Source organism: Doryrhamphus excisus, linkage group LG1 (genome assembly GCF_037039965.1).
Source record: "Doryrhamphus excisus strain RoL-2023G ecotype Guam linkage group LG1, RoL_Dexc_Guam_v1.1, whole genome shotgun sequence".
NCBI classification, from domain to species: domain Eukaryota; kingdom Metazoa; phylum Chordata; class Actinopteri; order Syngnathiformes; family Syngnathidae; genus Doryrhamphus; species Doryrhamphus excisus.
Window position 1 is genome coordinate 7,854,378 of NC_136357.1, and position 23,844 is coordinate 7,878,221.

General features: G+C 40.6%; 4 protein-coding genes and 3 non-coding genes across 11 annotated transcripts; 6 read left to right on the forward strand and 1 right to left on the reverse strand.

The window, feature by feature from the left end:
• Positions 1-5,371: 5,371 nt before the first annotated feature.
• On the forward strand, positions 5,372-7,871 carry snapc5 (small nuclear RNA activating complex, polypeptide 5). Its single transcript, XM_058076538.2, has 4 exons — positions 5,372-5,530; positions 5,793-5,905; positions 6,000-6,080; positions 7,222-7,871. The coding sequence occupies exons 2-4, from the start codon at positions 5,816-5,818 to the stop codon at positions 7,429-7,431; spliced, it is 381 nt and encodes a 126-aa protein (XP_057932521.2). The 5' UTR covers positions 5,372-5,530; positions 5,793-5,815; the 3' UTR covers positions 7,432-7,871.
• Positions 7,872-7,989: 118 nt separating this feature from the next.
• lctlb (lactase-like b) lies at positions 7,990-14,932 on the forward strand. Of its 5 annotated transcripts, none has more exons than XM_058076530.2 (15): positions 7,990-8,173; positions 9,057-9,239; positions 9,410-9,570; positions 9,660-9,747; positions 10,702-10,811; positions 10,900-11,028; positions 11,108-11,203; positions 11,279-11,333; positions 11,405-11,570; positions 11,665-11,938; positions 12,013-12,139; positions 12,213-12,412; positions 12,596-12,659; positions 13,535-13,611; positions 14,174-14,932. In XM_058076530.2, the coding sequence occupies exons 2-14, from the start codon at positions 9,113-9,115 to the stop codon at positions 13,597-13,599; spliced, it is 1,662 nt and encodes a 553-aa protein (XP_057932513.2). In that variant the 5' UTR covers positions 7,990-8,173; positions 9,057-9,112; the 3' UTR covers positions 13,600-13,611; positions 14,174-14,932. The 5 variants fall into 5 exon arrangements, with proteins under 5 accessions (XP_057932513.2, XP_057932510.2, XP_078645302.1 ...); XM_058076527.2 differs by lacking the exon at positions 13,535-13,611 and adding an exon at positions 13,966-14,010; XM_078789176.1 differs by lacking the exon at positions 13,535-13,611 and adding an exon at positions 13,966-14,010 and having other exon boundaries at positions 9,065-9,239.
• zwilch (zwilch kinetochore protein) lies at positions 14,448-19,876 on the reverse strand. The gene is made up of 19 exons (XM_078789178.1): positions 19,688-19,876; positions 19,537-19,579; positions 19,366-19,458; positions 19,167-19,291; positions 18,871-19,058; positions 18,717-18,796; positions 18,489-18,644; positions 18,345-18,416; positions 18,179-18,272; positions 18,057-18,109; positions 17,420-17,513; positions 17,251-17,330; positions 17,001-17,157; positions 16,713-16,741; positions 16,504-16,640; positions 16,331-16,426; positions 15,545-15,660; positions 15,378-15,457; positions 14,448-14,578 (listed from the first exon to the last, which is right to left on the reverse strand). Exons 1-18 carry the CDS (start codon positions 19,747-19,749, stop codon positions 15,387-15,389), a joined length of 1,746 nt encoding a protein of 581 aa, XP_078645304.1. The 5' UTR covers positions 19,750-19,876; the 3' UTR covers positions 14,448-14,578; positions 15,378-15,386.
• A 283-nt stretch (positions 19,877-20,159) lies between these two features.
• On the forward strand, positions 20,160-23,603 carry rpl4 (ribosomal protein L4). The gene is made up of 10 exons (XM_058076537.2): positions 20,160-20,326; positions 20,826-20,997; positions 21,490-21,596; positions 21,813-21,951; positions 22,173-22,297; positions 22,493-22,622; positions 22,714-22,870; positions 23,054-23,137; positions 23,287-23,407; positions 23,479-23,603. The coding sequence occupies exons 1-10, from the start codon at positions 20,324-20,326 to the stop codon at positions 23,548-23,550; spliced, it is 1,110 nt and encodes a 369-aa protein (XP_057932520.1). The 5' UTR covers positions 20,160-20,323; the 3' UTR covers positions 23,551-23,603.
• On the forward strand, positions 21,651-21,749 carry LOC131131742 (small nucleolar RNA SNORD16). The gene has a single exon (XR_009130246.1). It is a non-coding gene; the product is annotated as a small nucleolar RNA SNORD16 (small nucleolar RNA).
• Positions 22,003-22,102, forward strand: LOC131131741 (small nucleolar RNA SNORD16). The gene has a single exon (XR_009130245.2). It is a non-coding gene; the product is annotated as a small nucleolar RNA SNORD16 (small nucleolar RNA).
• On the forward strand, positions 22,918-22,989 carry LOC131131739 (small nucleolar RNA SNORD18). The gene has a single exon (XR_009130243.2). It is a non-coding gene; the product is annotated as a small nucleolar RNA SNORD18 (small nucleolar RNA).
• Positions 23,604-23,844: the final 241 nt, after the last annotated feature.

The following is a 23,844-nucleotide window of genomic DNA, read 5'->3' on the forward strand; positions in this document are numbered from 1 at the left end:
CGTGACCCTTGGAATTCCCTTGCCTGAAGCATGAAGCAGCTCATTCCATTTGAGCCCAGCCTCTCTGTCTTTTCACTGCGGTTACAATGGATTGCCTTACATCCTGGATCTGCCAACACTTTCGGCCTCTGTTCAGTTTTCCAGGCAGCTGTCTTTTACTCAAAACACCACCTTTCACACTTTCATGGAATCATTGTGCACAGCTTTTCCACTTTGCATATAATCTCTTTGCGGAGAGACGCCTTCACTCATCCACACATAAACATAAAGTCATATCTGAACTTTGGCCACATATAATTTCCGAACTTGTATGTGGAAGAGTCTGCTGAATCTTGTGTTTTTGAGATAATAAAAAATGCTGATGCATCAACAATCAGGTTTGCCAAAGGGCAATGATGTAATGCATGGCTTGGCTAACAACTACTTGATGAAAGTGAACAGTATCACAGCCATAAGGGGCATCTAGTGCTACACACACACACACACATGTGTTGATAGAAAGAAAACACACTCTTCAACACACCACAGTGTTGTGGTTCATCTGTGATTAACACTACTATCAATCATGATTTGTGATCGAGTGACAGCGTGTCCACTGGGGTGGACTGTGTTTCACTGTCCAGTCTCTCAAGAACTGAGGTCATGCATCTTAAAAGTGGTTCTTAAAATGACACTCGGTACACTGCAGATCTGTGTTGAAGCCACACACTTGAGTCAACACGAGATTGTAATAAGATTAATGCATTAATCAATGTCAGTAGGAAATGAATGGCTATTTCCTACTGCACAGTACAAACTCCTTCTTTAGACTGCTCTATTCAGGTACTAATTCTATTATTCTATTATTTATTTGGGACCTTTTTTTTCTCTGCCTTGCTGTGTATGTTGGAAAAATTTTGCGGCACACCAATAACCAACATGATTTGCTTCTTTCAGCTTTTTCCTGATTACGGACTCGCCACAGCAGATCCTTTTGATCCGCATACTAATTTAACCAACAATGTTACAACATGTCACCACTACCTCTCACGTGCATCACTAAGTCTATTAGAGGAACGAGGCAATCAGCTACGTGTTGCCACACCGACGAATATTACATTGCTCTGCCAGTCTTTACACCAATGACACGCGACAATGACATAATATTTGCAGAAAATTATTAATACATGTTAATTAAAAAAGTGATATTGAATAATTCCTCACTGCACACCTGTCGATTTCTCACGGCACATTGTTGAAAATCACTGGTGTAGACGGCAAGTCAACTGCAATTTTTCGATTTTCCAACAGTGGCGGTATTGACAGTCATCGGTCACGTGGCGCTAGTCAACATAATTCAAGTCATAATATTAGTCACACACAAAGTATGTATCCATATCTATGTGCCTGGGTTCATGTTGATTAGAGTGAATACAATCTCACTACAGTCATCAGCAGCGCGTGCGTGCGGATATGCATGACTATATATGTGTGGGAGTTCGGAAACGGATATGTAAAGGCTGAGGTAGTTCCTTGAAAACAAAGGCTTCAGAGTCACATGAGTCTTTCCTTTCACAGGCGCCCGAGGCTCATGTCCACATCACTGGAACGCTTAAGAGGGAACATCCTGGAGCTGCCACCCCCTCGTTTCCCTTCACCTGACCTACGGCACATCACAGCAATCAATAACACGTCCACATCAACAGCAACTATTACGACAGTGCTGGTGTTTTGGTTCTTATGACTTCTTTAACCTTTCACTACAATCAGTGGAGCTAAAATGTTGATGTTTTGTCACAAAATTGTCACTGCGCCGAGCTAAGAGTGTGGACACCTCCACTTGTGTGCAACCACACCCATCTCGGTGCAGCCTAGTCTACCAAATTGGTTGAACCCAGTGGTGCGCTGGACGAAATTACCACTGTGTGGGGTGCGCCAGGGTGCGCCACTGTGCCATGAAATTAGAGCCCATTGTGCGGCGTCACGGGGTAATAACTATAAAAGTACACTTCACCCACTAACTGTGGTACAAAAAAAATCACTAAGGATAATCTATAATGGCCGAGTGGCTCACAGCTAGGAGACCCGAGTTCAATTCCACCCTCGGTCATCTTTGTGTGGAGTTTGCATGTTCTCCCCGTGCATGCGTGGGTTTTCTCCGGGTACTCCGGTTTCCTCCCACATTCCAAAAACATGCTAGGTTAATTGGTGACTCCAAATTGTCCATAGGTATGAATGTGAGTGTGAATGGTTGTTTGTTGTTGTTTGTCTATATGTGCCCTGTGGTTGGCTGGTGACCAGTCCAGGGTGTACCCCGCCTCTCGCAAGAAGACAGCTGGGATAGGCTCCAGCACCCCCGCGAACCTCCTAAGGATAAGTGGTAGAAAATGAATGAATAATCCATAATGTCGCTTAGAGAATTTCTAAAATAACAATTGTTAAAATTTGCTGATCTAGTTAAACATAAACAATTCTTAACAGAGAGGAGCAATATTATCTTAGGGAAGCATTACACCTAAAACACTTACTACATACATACATACATAAGTAGGTACAGCACTAAATACTACATGCAGAAAATAGGATTTCTGCATGTGGAATCACATTCTAGAATGGATTGAGGAAGAAACTCAAACAATGCACTAATTTTTTTCATGAAAAAGTACAAGCAGTTGATATTTACAAAATACAAAGAAGAGACCTGAACCACTGTGTACATACAATACTATGTCTAACCACTACACTGACTACTAACTTCCTCCTATTCCTTTTTGGATGTGCACAACGTTGCATTATGCTACGTGGTGGACTCCATTGTAACTTGTGTGCACCCCCTCTTCATCACTCCACTGTTTCAATGCTTTTGCTCTTTGTTTTACTGGCCCGACTGTGCTGTTCAAAGGTCACCCCCCCCCTCTTTTATGTTCCCCGCCTCCTTTCCTCCTCTCCCTTTTGGGAGGCCCCTCTTCCAACACGCCCAGCATTCCATAGACTGTGGGAGCACCTTCAAACGCTCCACAAGCTATACCAGACGACTGCTATAGCCGAGCTGCCATTTAGCCTCGGTTTGGTGGCTTTGATTGGGAAGGAACCCTCAGAGCAGCGTCGGAGTCTGTGTGGGGGAGTGTTTGGGAGAGGGTTAAATGCAAAGAAATAAGCTGCTGAATCCAGTGCCACGCCAAACTTGGTGACCACAGCAAGGCCTCTCGTGTGGGTACGAGAAAGGCTGGCAGCTGCAGTGGCAGCACTCGCTTCTCAGAGGACCTTGGCGTCTGACCTTCCTAAATCCTCAGGGTCACGACCATACTGACACACGGCTCCAGTTTCAGACTCCCCAGCACGGCCAAGTGAAGTTCTACATGCATGGTCACACGCAACACACGTCAAACTAAATTCCAAGTCTCTTCCAGGTTCAAACTGTGGGGTCAACTGCACAGATAATGTTTTAAGCATCATTTTCAATTTGTCCATCATACAAGTGTATTGCAAGATTTGGGTTCGATTCTCCTCTGGGCATCTCTGGGTGGAGTTTGCATGTTCTCGCCGTACAGGCATGGGTTTTCTCGGGTTACTCCGGTTTCCTTCCACATTCCAAAAACATGCTAGGTTAATTAGCGACTCCAAATTGTCCATAGGTATGAATGTGAGTGTGAATGGTTGTTTGTCTATATGTGCCCTGTGATTGGCTGGCGACCAGTCCAGGGTGTACCCCGCCTCTCACCCAAAGACAGTTGGGATAGGCTACAGCATACCATGACCCTTGGGAGGATAAGCGGCATAGAAAATGGATGGATGAGACAAGTGTATTGTTAATTTTCCTCTGCATAAGTACATTATCTGCCTATTTATATATTTGTGTAAATAGAAGTTCAACTCTGTTAATAACAAAACATTTTTAAAAAACCCTCAGTCGGAATGACATAGTCAGTCATAGGTTGCAGATGCTTCTCATTCAATAACTACCACATAAGTGTAAAAAGAAGTTCACCCTTTTTATTGCCAAGAAGTAATATTGTGTATGATGACACTTCCTGTTTATATCTTTTCTAGTCTTTTCTCATATTATTTTTTGCGGGCTATGTGCATGTGTTTTTCATAAGACATTTGGTTAAATTGGGAACTGTATGACATTCAGTGGAAGGTTTGATGAAACTACGACTTCAAGCACTTCTGTTGTCATGTGTCAGAACAGAAACAAGTCTATTGTTCCTCCGGGCTGCACTTTAGTCAGTCTCCAGTTGTACCAATGTGCTGTGATTATTAATGCTCACATCTGGATAGATTTAGCCAAGGAATCCTATAAAGAACCTAATGGGCTCTTCTAACATTTTTCAGTGACTGATTAAGAGCCATTTCAGCTCTTGTTGACATCAATGAGCACCATCTGTGATTTATTATTGTTTCCACTTGTTCTCCTTTGGTGTAATGGAGGCGGCTTGCACGCTTTTTAAGTTATTTACAACAGTGTCAAATATTTGTATATGGGCGTCTTCCATAGTTGAATGTAAAGAAAATGTAACTACTGGCATTAGTTGTGTTCACTTGTACAGTATAGCCAACAACCTGTGGATTGCAAATAAATGTGACTAATCCAGACGCCCATTAAAATGTCTATTTTTAGACACTAATATAGCCTTGATGAGGCTGCTGCATCAAAGCACCACACGCTAACTCCTCCCCCTCCAAACCGCCTTGCTAGCTTGATGTTCTTTGATTTTGGATCAACATTTGCAATACAACTAACCATTGCAATTGTTAGACTAGATTAAGCTCCAGGACTCCCCAGTCTCTCTTCAGAAACACAATCCAGGTTAAAGCTTTAAACATGCCTAACACACAAAACACATTTTAAATTATAAAAAGCATCGATAGATAGCAATACAAGTAACACTGTATTTACATTGCAAAGTACCCACCAAATCAAGCCAATGCTTTTCCAGTGAAGCAGTATTAGAGGGCCCATTTTAGCGACCGAGCTCAGTTGGGGTGGTACCCTTGTGCTTTATGACAGAGGCCATCAACATGAGCCACATTCGTTACAAATTAGGCTGGGACACCAGAGAATGGGACAAGATTCTGCTAGTTTCCGTTTTCGCCAAGAGATGTCGCCAAATATCAAACTGATTTTCCACTGATGATGCTGCCTTTGAGGGTTCCTCGGAATGTCGTTCATTTCAAGCGCCAATGTGAGGAATGAAAACTCTACATAAAACGTAGTATTTCTAATACATTTATAATTTCCTCAAACTGAAACAAACACAATTGATCATTTCAGTAAAACTGTTTTAATGAACAAATCACCAATTAAACAGTATTTAATAGAAACCATTCAATGGTTGATGGTTGTTTTGAAAATTCCCACGACGGGTTGGACAGCCAATATCCGGAAACAACGTAACAAGACGGGAAGTAAACCGGAAGCTTTAAATCGTCCGTTTGTTTGTTTGCTACCGCTGTTTTCTAACCAGAAGCTTTGTGCTACAGGTCGTGTATGTGTTGCCTCAAGAATATCGGCATTAATATGCAGCTGTAGACGCCGTTATCAAAAGAGGTAACGTTAATATTCTCAACCGGGGGCTGGTGTGGGAAGTAAGCTGTTGTTTTGACGTCGCATTTATCCTGCATTCTGAACAGCTAACTGCCGTTTAATATCAGTTCATTTATCGTTTACCGTGTTATACTTGCGATCAATGACTGACATTTTGTTGAATAAACCAAACTGCGAATAATTCCGTTTTGTCATTATTAACATGTTGGCGTGTGTAAAGCAAAGATATGAAATGTCCGCTTACTCTAAATGCACTCCATTTTAGTTGCTGGTGTCAAATCTGTGAAGATGCACAGCCGCCTGCAGGAATTGAAGAAGGAAGAGGAGACTCTCCTTAAAATCAAAGTCATGCTACAAGACCAGCTAAACAGGTTAAAGGTGAGCATGAGATTTATCAATAATCTCATATTGGTGAGTTGTTCATTTGTGATACCAGTGGTTTGTATTAAATAACATTTAATTTGTCTTTTAGTTTGAAGAGGGGGCCTTGAAATCAATCATTAAAGCGCAAACAGAGGAAGGAGCATCAGAATGCCCATCTCCGGAAATTGAGGTAGTGTACCAGAGAGCATGCATTAAAAGAATCTACATATGAATATACTCACGTGAAGGTTATTTTGGTAAATCTGCGCAATTTACGGGTGCATGGTGAAAGAGTGGTTACTGAGCGAGCCGCACATCTAGGAGACCTGAGTTTGATTCCACTCTCGGGCATCTCTGTGTTTGCATGTTCTCTCTGAGTGCGTGGGTTTTCCCCGAGTACTCCGGTTTCCTCCCACATTCCAAAAACATGCTAGGTTAATTGGTGACTCCAAGTTGTCCACAGGTATGAATGTGAGTGTGAATGGTTGTTTGTCTATATGTGTGTCCTGTGATTGGCTGGCGACCAGTCCAGGGTGTCCCCCACCTCTCGCCCAAAGATAGCTGGGATAGGCTCCAGCACGGCCGTGATCCTCGTGAGGATAAGCGATAGAAAATGAATGCGCAATTTACTAAGATACAATACAGGTGGTCCTCGGTAACGCCATTCCATGGTTGCACGCTCTATCCCATAAATTAATTCAAAACTTATTATTATTGGTCTTGAAACGCTCTGCTTGATTGGGAACTCGCTACAACACGTGCAGCTGATGAGTACGCCTACACACTGCGAAGGTGCAGTATTCCTTGTCTCGCGTGTTGCGGGTGAGCACAGGATCTGCAATGACTCGATAACATCGCTTAGTAATTCACTTTTTGTAGTGTATACAGTACACAGAATAATGTTAGAGAGTCAAAAGGCCTGAGGGATATGATCTTTTCATCTTTTAAGCAGTGTTGTGAAAGTGAAATTATTTCCACTAAAGTTAGTTAAACCAACATGGCAATTTGAAACCGTAAAGTTTTAAGGATACCCTCTGAAGAAAATCAGATAATCCAGAAGTAGGAGTTGCCTGTGGAGATGCTTTGCATTCGTAGTGGATGACTGTGGTCCAATGATAAATTCACAAAAAACAGCATGCCTCTGAAATTTTCAGCAACAAAGAATGAAACACGATAAAACTGTTGAAACACCTGAAAGACAGGCACAGTAAAAGTGGCTGACTTTCACACCTTTGCATGGATAAGATCGGTTACAAAAATAAGGATCGGCTGGTGACTGATTCCCCCACATCACGGAAATCGTTTAATCGTCACATCTTTGTTGTTTGCAGACCAACGTCAACCTTGACGATGAAATCAAGATCAACAGCACCAAGCTGCTTCTGAACACTGCTACAGATTATGACATGAAAGAAGAAGAGGAGGAGGAGGAGGAGGAGGAGGAAGACGAGGAGGAGGAGGAGGAGGACGACGACAATGAAGATGGTGACGAGTTCGGTTTTGCACCTGACGGGGATGAAGAAGATGATGACGATTACTGAGCTACGTTAATGCTTAATGTGGCCTCAGTGTTTCTACAATCTAACAGCATAGATTTGTTAACCTGTGTACTACTTTTCATGTGAGAAGTTTTAATTTATTGTCATGCGGTGTGTAGCAGTCGGGTTGATGTGCGGTGCTAATTGTATCCTCTCCTCTCCTCACCTATGTTTCCAATTTAGTGAGCGTTGCCACACCAAAGTAAACCAGTAGGTGCTTGTACTGTACTAGGTGCCGCAAATGAGACATTAAAACGTGCCTGTTAGCATGAAACAGTATGGCTGGGCCATATAGAAAATGACATAAGCACAAAATAAAAATTTTGTATTTTTTATGTTGTATATGAATATTTTCATTTACATGTGTTATTATTATATGTTATTTGTAATTATGACAAAGATACAGTAAATGTTTTTCAGCTGAAATAAAGTGTACGACAGTTCCTCTTGTCTATAGATATGCAATGAGCCCATACTGATGTTTTATTCCTGTTCTAACCTCGGCCATTGGGTTATGCAGTGTAAACACTTTCTGCCAACAAACCATTCAGCGTTTTCAAAGAGCTAAAACAATGCCTTTGCACACGTGTATTGCTACAAGAGGCAGGTCACAATAGAGTCGCTGGCCTCTATAGATGTACACAGCTTTCCACATGGCCCGCTGTCCCAGGAGGGCCCCCATTTGCACCGGGACTGTGGACTGAGCACACACCGCCTACAAATGACCTCTTCATAAAATACAAAGGTAATAGGACATCCTATTTATACCTTTATAGCTATGTATCAAATGAATTGGTGTTACGGTGCCCTTTGTATTGCAAGGAGACGTATGTAACAACCTTTAACTGAAATGAATGCCTTAGGCCTCACTGTAAGGCAATAGAACCATGTGATTTGTTCCAACCAATCAGCAAAAACATAATGAAGTTTTATAACTATATGTCTATATTGTATATTAATAATGTTCGTATATATGTATATACTAATATACATGTGTAAAAAAATAAGTTGTCAATAAAAGTTGTTGAATTTTAGGAAATGTGCAAATAAATATTGTTTTCAAGTAATTGCAATTTTTGTTTACGCTAACGCAAAACATAAATATTTTTTTACATGCTTTCTAGAGATTTCGTGCAAGACTTTATAATCAAATCATGCTCTAAGAGAAAATATGGAAATTTAACAGAAAAAAACATGCATTTTTAAAGTAAAATATCAAAGAAATACAGCAGAAATTGATATGGAGTTGTGATTGTGCATTTTAAATACAATATGCAGTTACACTAATCATCTACATTGTAAATTACATTTCTTCAACCTTCAACTTTAGGTATGTTACCAAAATGTATACACAATGAGTTTGAAATCATTTTGAGTGCATCTAGTATGTAATGATACTTTTTGCTTACAGACGTGAAATCATAGTTGTGTGGGTTGTGTCAGCGTCAGCAAGATGCAATCACAGACCATTGAGTTTCAATGGGAGCGTTTAGTGGGGAATTGGGAGCTTGAACCCCCCCCCCTCTCCCCTCCCCATCACATGCTTCTATGCAATTCTATGACTGCTTATTCTAAATTGCGTTCTGTGTCTTAATTTTACACACTTTCTGAAATGTTTGTGTGGACAGTTGTGCAGAAGTGGAAGAGAACCAGACCCCGAGTGTGCTGCAGGGTGAAGAATACCATGTTGTCTCGCTGTGCACTCAGTGTGTGCCATGTGTTTGTGCTGGTGCTGTGTGTGTCTGCGACTGAGGACTTCGACTGGACAAAGAACGACCACGGCTCCTTCTATTATGGCACTTTTCCAACTGGTATGAGTCCTACATACGGATACACGCAGATCATATTTCCTCAACTGAAGTGCCCTATATAGGTGTTTATTTACTTACCTTCCAGTATCTGTCAGTACTAGTCAGTTCTTAGGTGGAAGGCATTTGTTATATCCCATCTTCAGTAAGAATGTAACCCCTTGGTTTATCAGGATTTTCGTGGGGTGCCGGCAGTTCAGCCTATCAAACAGAAGGAGCCTGGGATAAGGATGGAAAAGGACTGAGTATTTGGGACATATTCAGTCATAAGAAAGGCAAAATTCAACTCAATGAGACAGGGGATTCGTCTTGTGACGGCTACTACAAAGTAAAGGTAGGAAGATCCGTGGAATATCAACAGTTATTCACAACAGAGATATCAACAGTTCAATGCAACTATTGAACTCTTTGTGCCTTTGACAGGATGATGTCGCTTTGATGAAGGAGCTCAAGTTGAACCACTATCGCTTTTCCATTTCCTGGCCTCGACTCATTCCCACCGGTATTAAATGTGAGTTTAAAACTTCAGTCACCAGACACAACAGTAGGTAGTACCCGTATATAACTATTAATGCACTTAGCCTACTGTTTTAAATGACACTGTCAGAAAGGTATTCATTTAACAAACTGTTTATTATTGGAGTTGGAGGTTGCAGTGGTGTACAACCACAGCCGTTTCTGTGTCGTCGTACACAAACATGAAAAATATTAGGTGTGGCATCTGTAAAGCTGAGGTTTATAGTGGAGTTAAAAAAGAAGTATTGATCTGAACTGAATTAGGAAAAAGAAAAGGGGGGTTTAATGGTTGATAACTCCAAATTGTCCATAGGTATGAATGTGAGTGTGAATGGTTGTTTGTCTATATGTGCCCTGTGATTGGCTGGCGACCAGTCCAGGGTGTACCCCGCCTCTCGCCTGAAGACAGCTGGGATAGGCTCCAGCACATAATGTATTAAATAAATTTAATACATTACGCCACACGTGTTTAAACCAAGTTGTTTTTTTATCAGCACAATGTAGAAATACAACTGAACAAAAAAACATTAAAAAAATGCATTAATGATTTTTCTGTATTCATCCCTCGGTGGAAAATGTCTGGACACCCCTGCATTATACCGTAATACAGTATATATTCATTATATCATTTTAATGTATTATATATTTGAATGTTTCAAACATTTTGTGTGGGGAAAAATTACAAATGTAAAATATAGTTCCTATTTTTTTTAATGCATCAGAAAATGATAGCTCTGACAGTGTATTATATATTTGAATGTTTCAAACATTTTGTGTGGGGAAAAATTACAAATGTAAAATATAGTTCCTATTTTTTTTATGCATCAGAAAATGATAGCTGTGACAGTGCCAACCAAACTGAAGCATATATGTCATTAGACTGTGTAAAGTGTCTTGTAAGTATACGTGATGATACATCTTTTTGATCTCCATCTTTTTGAATTTCCAGCTGATCAGATCAGTGAAAGAGGAATTCAGTACTACGATGATCTCCTTGACCACCTGCTGGGAAACAAGATCACTCCCATTGTCACTTTGTATCACTGGGATCTCCCACAGGTCGATGCACACAAGATACTGACCTCCCAAACTATTTTTAATAAAATGAATGCATTTTCCATGAAGACATTTTATTCCCCTTTTCTAGGTATTGCAAGAGCGATATGGCGGGTGGCAGAATATAACCATGGTCAATCATTTCAATGACTTTGCAAGCTTGTGCTTTGAGAGATTTGGCAACCGAGTAAAATACTGGATTACATTCAGCAATCCATGGGTAGGCTTGGGTATTATTGAAGCACAATTTAGTACATACGTACTAATGATCGTTGACTGACTTCATATCATGTTTTTAGTCTGTAGCAGTGGAAGGCTATGAAACAGGTGAGCACGCTCCAGGACTGCGGACGAGAGGAACTGGAGCATACCGCGCTGCCCATCACATTATTAAGGTAGCACAAGTCAACTTTCCGCCATTTGGGAAGTTACAACAAAGCAACTTAACATGAAATAATACTCGCCCACAGGCTCATGCTAAAGTTTGGCATACCTATGACACACAGTGGAGGGCAAAACAAAAAGGTAGGCCATCCTGGAGCACATTGAGCATGCACAGTGTCATGAGTGCTGAGAGATACCGTCTGCATCTGCAGGTCTTGTTGGCATCTCCCTGACTGCAGACTGGGGAGAGCCTGTAGACATTAGCAACCAGAAGGACATCGAAGCCGCTGAGCGATATGTCCAGTTCTCACTTGGCTGGTTTGCAACACCTATCTTTCACGGAGACTACCCTCAAGTGATGAAAGACTTCATCGGCAAGTGATGTGAAAGTAGAAAGTTTGTTGTTGAGTAGTTTGCATCTCAGCATTCCCACCATTGTCAACAAAGGGCGATTTACTGTTTGTCCAGGGAGGAAAAGCATCCAGCAGGGTCTTGGGACATCTCGTTTGCCCTCATTCTCCCCCCAGGAGAAGAGCTACATCAAAGGCACCTGTGACTTCCTGGGCATTGGTCACTTCACCACACGTTACATCACCCAGAAGACTAACCCATCGGGCCGCGGTACCAGCAGCTACTTCATGGACCGTGACTTGGCTGAACTGGTTGACCCCCAGTGGCCTGACCCTGGCTCTGAGTGGCTCTATTCTGTGCCGTGGGGTTTCAGACGACTGCTCAATTTTGTTAAGGTGACTTGTGGTTCACTTTGATTTATTTGGTGCGACGATATGATATATCTTCTAATGTGGTCTTTCCTTTTTAGACTCAGTATGCAAACCCAATGATTTATGTGACTGAGAATGGAGTCTCTGAGAGGATGCAATGCACAGAGCTGTGTGATGACTGGAGGATACAGTATTATAAAGACTACATCAACGAGATGCTCAAAGGTGAATTTACAGTAGCTGTTATTAAGAGCATGTTGCTGTATATGAAATTCATTGTATTTTGTTCTCCTCTCAGCTGTCAGAGATGGAGTCAATGTCAAAGGTTATACGGCATGGTCCCTGCTAGACAAGTTTGAGTGGGATGAAGGCTTCACTGAGAGATTTGGCTTGTATTATGTGGACTTCAGAAACAAAAACAAGCCTCGTTATCCCAAATCTTCAGTTCAGTTTTACAAGCGCATCATCACCTCCAATGGATTTCCCAACCAGAGAGAGGTAAATGTTTGGGCATGAACCATGGGCTTCTAATCCACAAGTCATTCAGGGATTTTATATTAGTTCTTAGTCTTTACTAGATTTTATATAGTAATAAATGTTGTTGCCTACTTTTAAATGTTATTTTCTATCAATAGCACAGTACATGTACTGTGTCAGTGATGTAATATGATGTTTTAACAGGTTGAGAACTGGAGGAGGAAGGCTGTTGAGACCTGCTCATCCAGCAACCAGCTCCTTGCTGCAGGTAAGGTGAACTTACAAATGTTTTTTTTTTAAACACCCCCGACGTTCATCACGTAATCAGACTAGCTGGGGTAAACAAATAAAGATTCTAACCTAAAATTTAAAATGAATGAGAGAGTATGTGACATTGCCTTTAAACTAGAATGGCAATCAGTAGAGCAAAAACCTCCACCAAGGCCATATTTACAACCTCAATTACGATAACCAGCTTTCCAGATCTTCCAGAATCTGCACCCATTCCAGGTGCTAAGAGGACTTCTGGTTTTGCAGAACGCAACTTTATTTTTTAGTTGATAACAAACGCAGATTTATATTTTTTAAATGTCCGCTTTTAACATACAGCCATGTGTGTTGGATCCAAAATCTGATCCGGAAGTAGACTATAGACTGTGCGAAGTATATCAAAAGACGTTACTTCAAGACATTTCTCAATGGTAAGTAGCTTTAGCATTTGAGCATTAGGTTGTCTACAGCATCTGTAACATGTAATGCGGTCATGACACACGCGGGACTACCGGTGTTTAAAAAGAAACTTGGGTAGACCCGCTGATTGTGGTGGGAAAAGACTATTAGCAACCCCACTCCCTGTATGCACACTCTATAATGCTACACAGATAACCTCTTTTGTTCCATGACTTACACAAAATAAACACAGTTCACTGGTGAATTCTTATTTACTGCTTCCTTGTTTACTCAATCATGGAAAATAGACAATCCCACAATGTTGAAAAAAAAATCCTGGATCCACACAAAAATGTTTGCAGCAGTTTGTTTGGTTGTCCTATCACCTTGGTGGAGCTATAGTCAATTTAGCAGTATCAATACTAAAATCTGGCAGAGGAAATCTGAGACATCTTCTTTTGTTTGCCCCTCCAGCTAGAAGAAAAGCCACGGAACATGCAGAAAAGCCAAGGGTTTGGCCTGTGCATGATGAAGTTTAAACTTGATCGAGGGTACAAATCATCACCTTAATACAATGTCTCATTTTGTGATCTTGTGGTTCTTCACATAACATGCTCAAAGTGTGTCGCCTAGCCACTTTTCCCAATGTATTGGAAAAATCAGCATTACTACTGATAGACAAGGCTATGAGGTATTTCATAATAGGCACAATCACACAACTTGAGCAGAGTTTAGTTTATGGATATAAAATACTGTTTGTATTTTGGAGTTGCTTGGTGGAAGTGCAAAGCGGTTGTCAGTTTTTATTAGATGCATGCAGTTCTCAAAGGGTTATTAATTATTGCTAATTGAAATAATTATTTTTGTTGTTAATCAACTCTGAGTTATTTCTCTTTTTTTAATAGAGGATCAGCGGAGTACTGCTGCCAATATTCTAAGACTTATACATGGTAAGACACCACCTGTGCTCCAGAGAGATCAAAATAAAGATGCAAATAATTAAACACAACAAACCCTTTGAGTTCTGTGTTTGAGCATCAACATGCTTTTAGCAAAACTAAACAAAATGTACTGTTGATCAGTTGCTAAATGATGTGTGTGTGTTCTTTCCAGACCCACTGACCAGTCACATGGAGATGGTAACGGAGATTGTTGTTCCAACTGTGTGCACACTCTCCATTTTACTGAGTGCCATCTTCCTCATGTTCCTGCTGCAAAGGCGGAACTAACAGAGAAATGCTAACTCGTGCACAATGATATCTGTGAGAAGATGCTAGTGTACGGTACTGTTTATAATCTACCATCTGATACCGGTGCTAGTCAGTACTTTTGAAACGGTTCCTGAACCAGTACTTAAAGGAAAACTATTTGTGTCCAAAAAACAAAACACCTTTTTATTTGTATACAATTTTGTGACATACAAGTTGAACAGAGACTAGTCCAAGGTATACCCTGCCTCTTGCCCAAAGCAAGCTGGGATAGGCTCCAGCATACCCCCGCAACCCTTGTGAGGATAACCTGCATTGAAAATAATGGGGAGTAGAACAGAATATTAGTACTTCAATAATTCAAATACTATTATAACCAAGTTGTAAAAAAAGTAGCAACTACAATTTTACCACCGAAAGGACGCATTGATATCTGCTTAGATTTTTGGTCTGGTTAATATCATTTACATAAGCACCTGTGTCATTAAAAGGTACCAAGTATCATCTCTAGAAGACGCACACACATTTATTTTTCAGGTATTTAATGAATTGTGTGTTGAGTGTGAACATAAATACAATAAACTATTTGGATTTAATTTTATTTTGATGTGTAAACAGTTGTAACATTTTGAATTTTCTCATTAAAATATTGCTGTGAAAAATATCCACTGTGTTTTAAACATTGTACAAGTTGCAAGGGAGCATAAATAAACCTCACTCTAAGATTTGTGGTTCTGCACACATGGACAAAATTGTTGGTACCCCTCAGTTAATGAAAGACAAAATAAAACACAATGGTCACTGACATCACTTGAAATTTACAAAAGTAATAAAAAAAATATTGAAAATTAAACAATAAAAATCAGCCATCACTTTTGAATGGTTGATTAACATAATTATTTAAATACATAAACTAATGAAACAGGCCTGGACAAAAATGATGGTACCTCTTCAAAAGATTGAAAACAATTTGACCAGAGTCACATGATTATCTCAGGTGTGTCCTTTAATTGACATCACAGGGATCTTCAAACAGTGTGCTGTTTGGTGACAAGGTGTGTACGACACTGAACATGGTCGCATGTACACGTGTGTACTTAAACTATTACCGTGTAGATTCATTCCAAGTTGACAAGGCTGCAGCATACCAAAGTGGAGAAATAGACGGCTTCCACACTGTCCTCGATCGCTGTTTCAGTGGGATGATTAACAAATGAAAGAGTTTAAAAGTTAAAGCCACTTTTAGTATTTGCAGCATGGAACGGACAATGCTCACCCGTTTCAAAGATTACATGATCCACCGGTGGTCTGTCGCTGATCTGTAACACTGTCTTGACTTCACAAGGACCATGTCCACTAGACACTTCCAGTCCCCACACAACTGGATTCACTCTGTGGAAAACCATGCACAGGACAAGTCCTATGATATACGACTCTCTCCAGGTACAACGGTACATGTATTAAAAAAATAAAGTGACTATAATATATTAGAAACAACTCTCAGTGACGCCACAGAGTCAGGGTCACAAGTAAGCTGGAGTTTAGTTTTAGTTTGCTGTAGGTTACAGCTGCAACAGTAGCTCAGGTTAGGGATTATTGTGCCCGTTGTGAGATAATTCAATCTTGCAATAAAAGCCTGTTGTTCCAACGATCAAGTCTGGTGCTTGTGTCTCTCCACGAACGGTACAGTAACATTGCAACATATAGTGACCAGTGTAGAATACTATAATCCCATTGCTTTTAAATGAGTCTTCCAAAAGCCTCATATATATTATTGTTATAATTATTGTATTCTATACTTGCTTGTTAAAATGCTTACTTTAGGCAAAAAAATACATAAAATTTGCTCCAATATCCATATTTGTTTTTTTGGGGTCATATTTAACACTGAAACAAATGATTTATTAATATCTTTTAAAATTCGAAGTGCAAAGTGTGGGTTGCCTTCTCACAAGGTAATACAAAAAAAAAAAAAACAGATTTAACTGCTGCAGTGACCAGATTTGAGTCATTTAAAAAGGGAAACAATAATTGTGTACAATGAATGACAGTGGGTTCTTACTTCTGGTAGAAATGGCTGATCAGTGCTGGTTTGATTTGCAGATTAAACTCATGCTCTTCATCATATGGGGATGCTTTGTAGTGTTGTAAACACAATCTATAATAGAGAAAAGGAGAATGTACAGTTCTATAGATGCTTCTAAATCTTTGTAATGGGCCATCAATCTGACTTACTGTGTGAGGAGGAACAGCCTGTCATAGGGCAAACCTATGAATGTACTGCAGGTCACAATTACTTCCAGCAGATGGTGTAGTTTCCTCAACCGGATGACCTGCTCCTGCAAATCCACCTCTGTGCTTAGGTAATAATGCTGTGAAGCAAAACCATCATGGTGAATATATGTCATTTGTAGAAGAGTTGATGATAAAATGTATGAGCTTACCAAGTTGTTGAGAGTGGTCAATTCTTCCCCTAAGGAAAATAATAGATCAAAGAATGTCAGGGACAGGGATGGACTTTTGCCTAAACCGCTAAGACTACAAGGAAAATTGATGACAAATGGATCACTTGATTGTTACAGAGGTCTTTGTATGCAGCTCAAATCTGCAAACTAGTTGAGACCGAATCAATGTTTAGTATTGCAACCCATTTTATTGTCTATATTGACCAATCCATCCATTACTATGCCCATCCCTAGACACAAATATAAAGAATCTGAGTAATAGTTTACCAATGAGGTAGTTTATGTAATCTTTCCTCATCTTGTCCAAGCCCATTTCTAGTAGCATCTGGACAGGCGTGAGGCCTGTAAGTGACACATGCTCGATCTGCTGGTGGTAAGACTGCAGGATGAGCTTGCTGAGTGAGCTGCTACTGTCTCTATGAATCTGGTGGGAGCACAAATAATGCAGATGTTATGACTGCAAACACCTCAGTTCAAAGCATTTCTCTGTGATGACCAACTGAGAAAGAAGTCACACCCAAGGTTTGATGTCGTCATATCTCAAAGCATTGATGACCAATTTCAGGCTGTCTGTGATGTCTTGATATGATGTCACACCTGTAAGAGTCATGTTTATTTATCATAACCTGAAATGTAGTGTCCAACCATGTGAATGTTGCCTTCCCTAATGGAGGAATTTGGCTTACTTTTTCTCATGCGAACCCACAACTGCTCCACAAAATCCAAATCACCTCGTTCCAGGAAGGAGTTAAAAATGGGCGTGTCGTTTTCAGGTTTTGGCTGTGTAAAACAAAGAAATTTGATAGGTCACCAGCTAATCACATACAATTTACAGAGTCTTAAATTAGCCCAATATGCATGTTTTTGTTTTTTTTAATGTGAGAGGAAACTGGAGTACCCGCAGAAAAATGCCCTAAGGGTGATTCAAACCCTCAATTTCCTGCTGCCAACATACTAACCACTAGTCCACCATGTGGCCCTCAATTCTAAAATCAGCTATGCATGTATAAAAACCGATGTGCTTGAACTTGAGAAACAATATGAATCATTTTGGAATTCTGTGGTCAAAATGTACAAGAAAGCATACAAATATTATTTAACATATTTCTTAAGGCACATTTTTATCTAATAAATTGCATATTTATTGGACTGTAATTTAAGCACTGTACATTGTCACTGTCCATAGAAAACCTTATCGCTTTTTCCCCCCTATACCCAATAAATAAATCATTTTAATTTGGAGGTTTAAAAAAAAAATGATGCTTTTCATTACACAGTTAAAATACAGAGTATAGATACTGCACTCTATGTTGTGATAAGTACCTCTGCTGGTTTTGAAGGATGCTCCTGTTGGGACTTTGCAGTGCCTTGTATCTCTTTAGGGATATAAAAAGAAATTGTAAGAATACAATTTTGAAAGTGCAACAGCTCCTCAAAACAAATACCTTCAAGGTATTCCTTGGTAAGCTCCACAGCTGACTTGCTTTCCAAAGGGTCCAACCATTCTGTCTCACCCGTTCTCAAACCATCAGCAAGAACCTGGCAGAGATTAGAACAGTTAGAAGCAGTTTTATACAAATATTATACTGTCACTTTGGTGGAGACACACACCTGAAGAAACTGCAGCTCCCTGTACATCTCAAACATGGGGCTCCTCATGTCTCCACATGGAACTTTGATATTCTTCAACATTTTAAAGCGACAGTTTGCATTACAGATCTGAAGGAAGGGTCCCCTTTCAGTGTGAGTGCTTACCAGTGTGGCTGTAGAGGAAAGGGGCGGCGTCTCAAGAACCCTCTCCACATGGCTCCACTTGAAATCTACGGTCACGCAACTTTGTGACTCAATTGTAGTGTTTTCAACTACAGTGAAGCCAAACAAGAGGAAGCGGGCGCTTCCTTTAATCGCCATCTAGAGGCAATGACATGAAAAATCCAAATAGAATCGAAATAGAATACTGTAGATGTTAAGACATTTGCTTACCATTGATGTGCAATTCCTTTTCTTGTGCTCCCATTTCAGCTCATCTAAAGTTAGAAGCTGTTTTTTGTCTACAACAGGGCCTAAAAAGACAAGTCACAGTAGGGTTCATATTTACATATCTGACAATGCTTCATGAAGCATCTGTGCTAAACACCTTTGCGCGTGACAGTGTATAATTTAACACCAGACACTTTATTGCCCACATGGACTCCCTGAGCTCCAACCCAGGCTGTCTGAGCTGGATCTGACATGTCACATCGTAGCCACAGAGGTCGCAGGGCACAATCATCCACAGCTTGAACGTTGGGATTTTGGGATAATGTGTACAAAGACAGCAACTGCCTTAAAATGAAAATTTGTTCAGAGAGACAATATGATTATTTGACATGCTATTCGATTGACTGATAGTAGTTCAAAGCTTTCTAACAAAAAAGGAAGCAGAACAATCACCTCGCTTTATTGATGGTGAGTGGCAGCGGTGAAAGTTCAGCCTGAATGGCAGTGAATGCATCGCCATTGTTGTCATTTGATGTCTCAAGCCTCGCCTCATCATCAGCGTCATTTAATTTTGGAACCTTAAGAGAAATACTGTTTTAACTGTTATTCATTGGATAGCAAAATATTATGTCTTAAACTGAACAGTGCTCACAGCTTTTTCACAAATGAGCACTTCTTGGTTTACACAGTCCAAATCCAGGACTCCAATGATGTCTCCTTTCCTCTTCAGTATTTGGATGTCATCCTGTAAAGCAATGAGCAGTATGAGAGTGTTCATTGCTAAAGTTATGACAGTGAACTACTGAGAGGAAAAAAGAATTACCCCATAAGTGCACGTTTCATTGCTTCTACCCTCTTGAAACGATCTATAAACAACAAACCAATAACTACATTAGTAACTAGCAGCTATTGCAACACTGTACGTTCGAGCTAAAACCCAATGTTTTCTACTATAAACCTAAATGTAAACTCACCTGAGGGTGTTAGAAAACGCGCTGACACTTGGCAAAAGCTTACAGGCCATCGATAAGTCCATACATTAATTAATGACGATTCAAACTTGTCGGCTGCTGTTTTCCATAAGCAGTTTTCGATTTGACTGTCCCGCGCGCACCGAAAAATGACGTCAAAGGTCAAAGTTCTTCAAATTGATACATTTAAATAAATTCCAAGCTAAACGCATTACATATAGAAAAATAAGTGTAAGTAATAATTTCAAGTGATTTTATGTGTGTTACTCATATGAATCTATTACATCTACATAATAATGTCGTAGCTGTAAAGTAGTAAAGTAGTCCCGTTGCTTACGCTTATGACGCGAAACATGGCGTAAGGAAATAGTCCACACAAAAGACACCCGAGCAAAGCATCACATTTGACCTGGGCGATGTAAAACCTTCAAGTAATTGCTTTTACGTTGATGCATTATTTTTAAATTCTCAATTTATCACTGTTAAATAACATTTGTCAAAGCAATGCTCTTGGCGGAAGTCGAGTTCGTTGAGGCGGAAGAATAAAGCAGTGTGGGTGAATACCACGCTTCCTTTTTTCTGTGGCCGCCATAGCGAGTGGAACGTGCTTCCCGGCGAGCCGAAACTTTATTACCGATTATGGTGAGAAACTATGGGATTGATGTTGTTGGTGTGTCTTGTATGTCGTTTTGTAGTGACAATGGCGCGTTCAAGTTAAAACATAGCGAGAATCTTTTTGATTGCGTCTAAAATATTCAGTAGTACGGCTCAGCGCAACGAGAGGAGCCATTTTGAGTTTAGCCCCACTGTTACACGTGTCTGCTTTTCGATTAGGTTGTCAGTGATAGCCGAGAACATTCATGTTGGTATGTTTAGTACCCCTGTTGCTGCTTATGTTGATTGAGATGTAATATCCTTGTACTTCGGCAATTTAAACATGTAGGATACTGTACATTTGGTTTGGCTAGCTTAGGTTAGCTTTTATTGGCTAGCAGGCCTCGGTGACTTCTCGCTTTAAGCACATTAGCGTATTTAAAAAAAAATACAAGCGGAGATATGACTGAGATTTGGGTTAAGTCACGTAATGATTTGCATGTGGATCAACAGCAAGATGTGAACATCTAACATTTTTCTTCTTCAGGCTTGTGCCCGACCCCTCATCTCGGTGTATTCCGAGAAAGGAGAATTTTCAGGCCAAAATGTTGTCTTGCCTGCCGTGTTCAGGGCTCCCATTCGCCCTGATGTTGTGAATTTTGTGCACACCAACATGCGCAAGAACAGTCGCCAGCCCTATGCAGTCAGTGAACTGGCAGGTCAGTAAAATAAACTATAAAGTGTTGTATACTAGGAATGTCTACATCCATATTTTTTTAGTCTCTCCATTCCGGACCCATCATTTTGTTACAATCATGTATTTGTGGAATTGAATATGGTAATGAAAATAGCTCCTCAAAGCATTAGAAATTCCACCAAAGCACCAACAATATTGATTGGCTTTTGAAACAGTTACATGTTTATGAATGAGATTCTGCCACGATTGAGCCGCTCATCTGATAAATACTAACCCAAAATTTCACTCTTCTCACGATGACCTAATTTCATTAACACTTCACTTTCTGTGAGATTGCACGTATAACAGATTCCAGCAATCGTTTTAATCTCAAACATAAACACAAATTATACAGGAGCTAATCACATAACACAATTCAGGTCCACATTTCCAAAAAGGAGTAGGAGAAGCCAAGCCAAGAAACCAATGTATACCGAAACCTGTATGCAGTCATTTAACCATGCTTTTGATTTAGGTCACCAGACCAGTGCTGAGTCCTGGGGTACAGGAAGAGCTGTGGCCCGTATCCCTCGTGTGAGGGGTGGTGGTACTCACCGCTCTGGCCAGGGTGCTTTTGGAAATGTATCTTTTTAAATTTTCCTTTAGCTCATACCAACTGGAGGTAATGACGAAATGTGCACTGATGGTGTAATTTGCGTCCGACGCTGTGTCCAGTGACAGAATGCCTACTGTCAAATACAGGCTCAGTTGACTGACGAACATCGTATCTGAGCATGTGTACGTACTTATTTCTTAATATTGTCAGTGCTTGCAAAATTGTCTTAACTTTGCTCCAAGATGTGTCGCGGAGGACGCATGTTTGCCCCTACCAAGACCTGGCGCCGTTGGCACCGCAGGATCAACACGCCCCAGAAGCGCTATGCCATCTGCTCAGCTCTGGCTGCATCTGCCATTCCCGCACTTGTCATGTCCAAGGGTGAGCTCGGCTTTGTCGTCAATCTTCTAAACTAGTTTGTTGCATTTAATTTGCCATGATGGTGTAATTTGCGTCTGACCCTGTGAACAGTGACAGTTGCCTGCTGTCGCCAAGCTGTCACAGGGTGTTGATGTGTGTTAAGTTCTGAGCAGGTGCAAGAAAGGCTGTTGTGGCCTCATCTGGGTTGTGTAGGGGTGTCATGGTTGTGATGTCCTCTACAGGGCACCGTGTTGAGGAAATCCCTGAGGTCCCTCTGGTGGTTGAAGACAAAGTTGAGGGTTACAAGAAGACCAAGGAGGCTGTGCTCCTGCTGAAGAAACTTAAAGCCTGGAATGACATAAAGAAGGTAAAATCGCTTCCAGGGATTGTGCCTAAAATTTGTAATGAGCAATCTCTATTTTACTGTTATCCCTTGACTAAAACCATACATGTTACATGGACTGGCCAGTGTAGCATGTAAACCATTTTTGGAGGGTGGGAACTTTTTAAGCTAAATATACATACTGTGCATCATTAACAGAAACATAAATATTCGGTTTAGGTCTACGCCTCTCAGCGCATGCGTGCTGGCAAGGGTAAAATGAGGAATCGTCGACGTATTCAACGCAGAGGTCCTTGCATCATCTACAATCAAGATGCTGGTGTCACAAAGGCCTTCAGAAATATACCTGGTAATTTTTATTTTTGAGCTTGAGTGCATAGTTTGATGCCGTCGGTCTTGTCAAGTGATCACATGTAATAGACAAATGTGCTGTTTTTCAGGCATAACTCTGCAGAATGTGAACAAGCTGAACCTTCTGAGACTGGCCCCTGGTGGTCACGTTGGACGCTTCTGCATCTGGACGGAGAGTGCTTTCCGCAAGTTGGATCAACTGTATGGCACCTGGCGTAAACCTTCCTCCCTTAAGGTTGACTACAAGTAAGTTTTCCTTGGAAGAGCATAAGGCTGCTAGCAGAAATAGCATGTTGCTATGATGAGCTTTCCTACTTCAAGGTCCGTGTTTCTGAAACCCATGATTTGAATGAAGTTCTGAGTTGGAGCGTCACTCTGTTTAACATATTATTGTAAACGCTGAACAATAATTCAGTCGTCCTGTTTCAGTCTGCCAATGCACAAGATGACCAACACAGACCTGAGTAGGATTCTGAAGAGTGAGGAAATCCAGAAAGCACTTCGTGCACCGAAGTAAGTGCGGAGTAATTACTCCACTTCTGGTCAGTGTTTCTGCATCCTGATAAAATGGAAGTCCTGGGCAATGCAATAATTAATGCTGAAAGTATTATGCATCTTAATAACTAGTGGAAGACGTTAAGTGTGTTACCTTCCACCTGTAGCAAGAAGACTCACCGCAGAGTACTGAAGAAGAATCCTCTGAAGAACATGAGGGTTATGTTCAAACTGAACCCCTATGCCAAGACAGCAAGACGTCATGCCATTCTCAAGCGTGACCCCACGGTAAGAAACTGGCAGCAACTCTTGGTGTTTAGTACTTTGTGCCTTCAACTGAAATTGCTTTCTCCCTACAGATCAAGGCTAAGATGCTGAAACCTAAGAGGAAGCCTGGAAAGAAAGGAGCACCCAAGAAAATCAAGGCTTAAATTTATACTTATTGACTGTTCACTAAGAAAATAAATGATTGGTTTCAAGTCAAGAGTCAGACTTGTCATGTAATTGTCAAACTTTTGTCCCATCAATGAGATTAAAACACTGGTAATGCAGTATTATCAAGTCACCACACAATTACACTGGGTTTTAGGTTTTTGCTAATGTTTCTCACCAAGTCATAACATTGTACCGAACTGTCAGATTAGAAACACACAGTAGCGAGTTGACCCTTGCTGCATCAGTCACAAGATCTTGGAAGGATTTGAGATTCAAAGGTAAACTCTTAC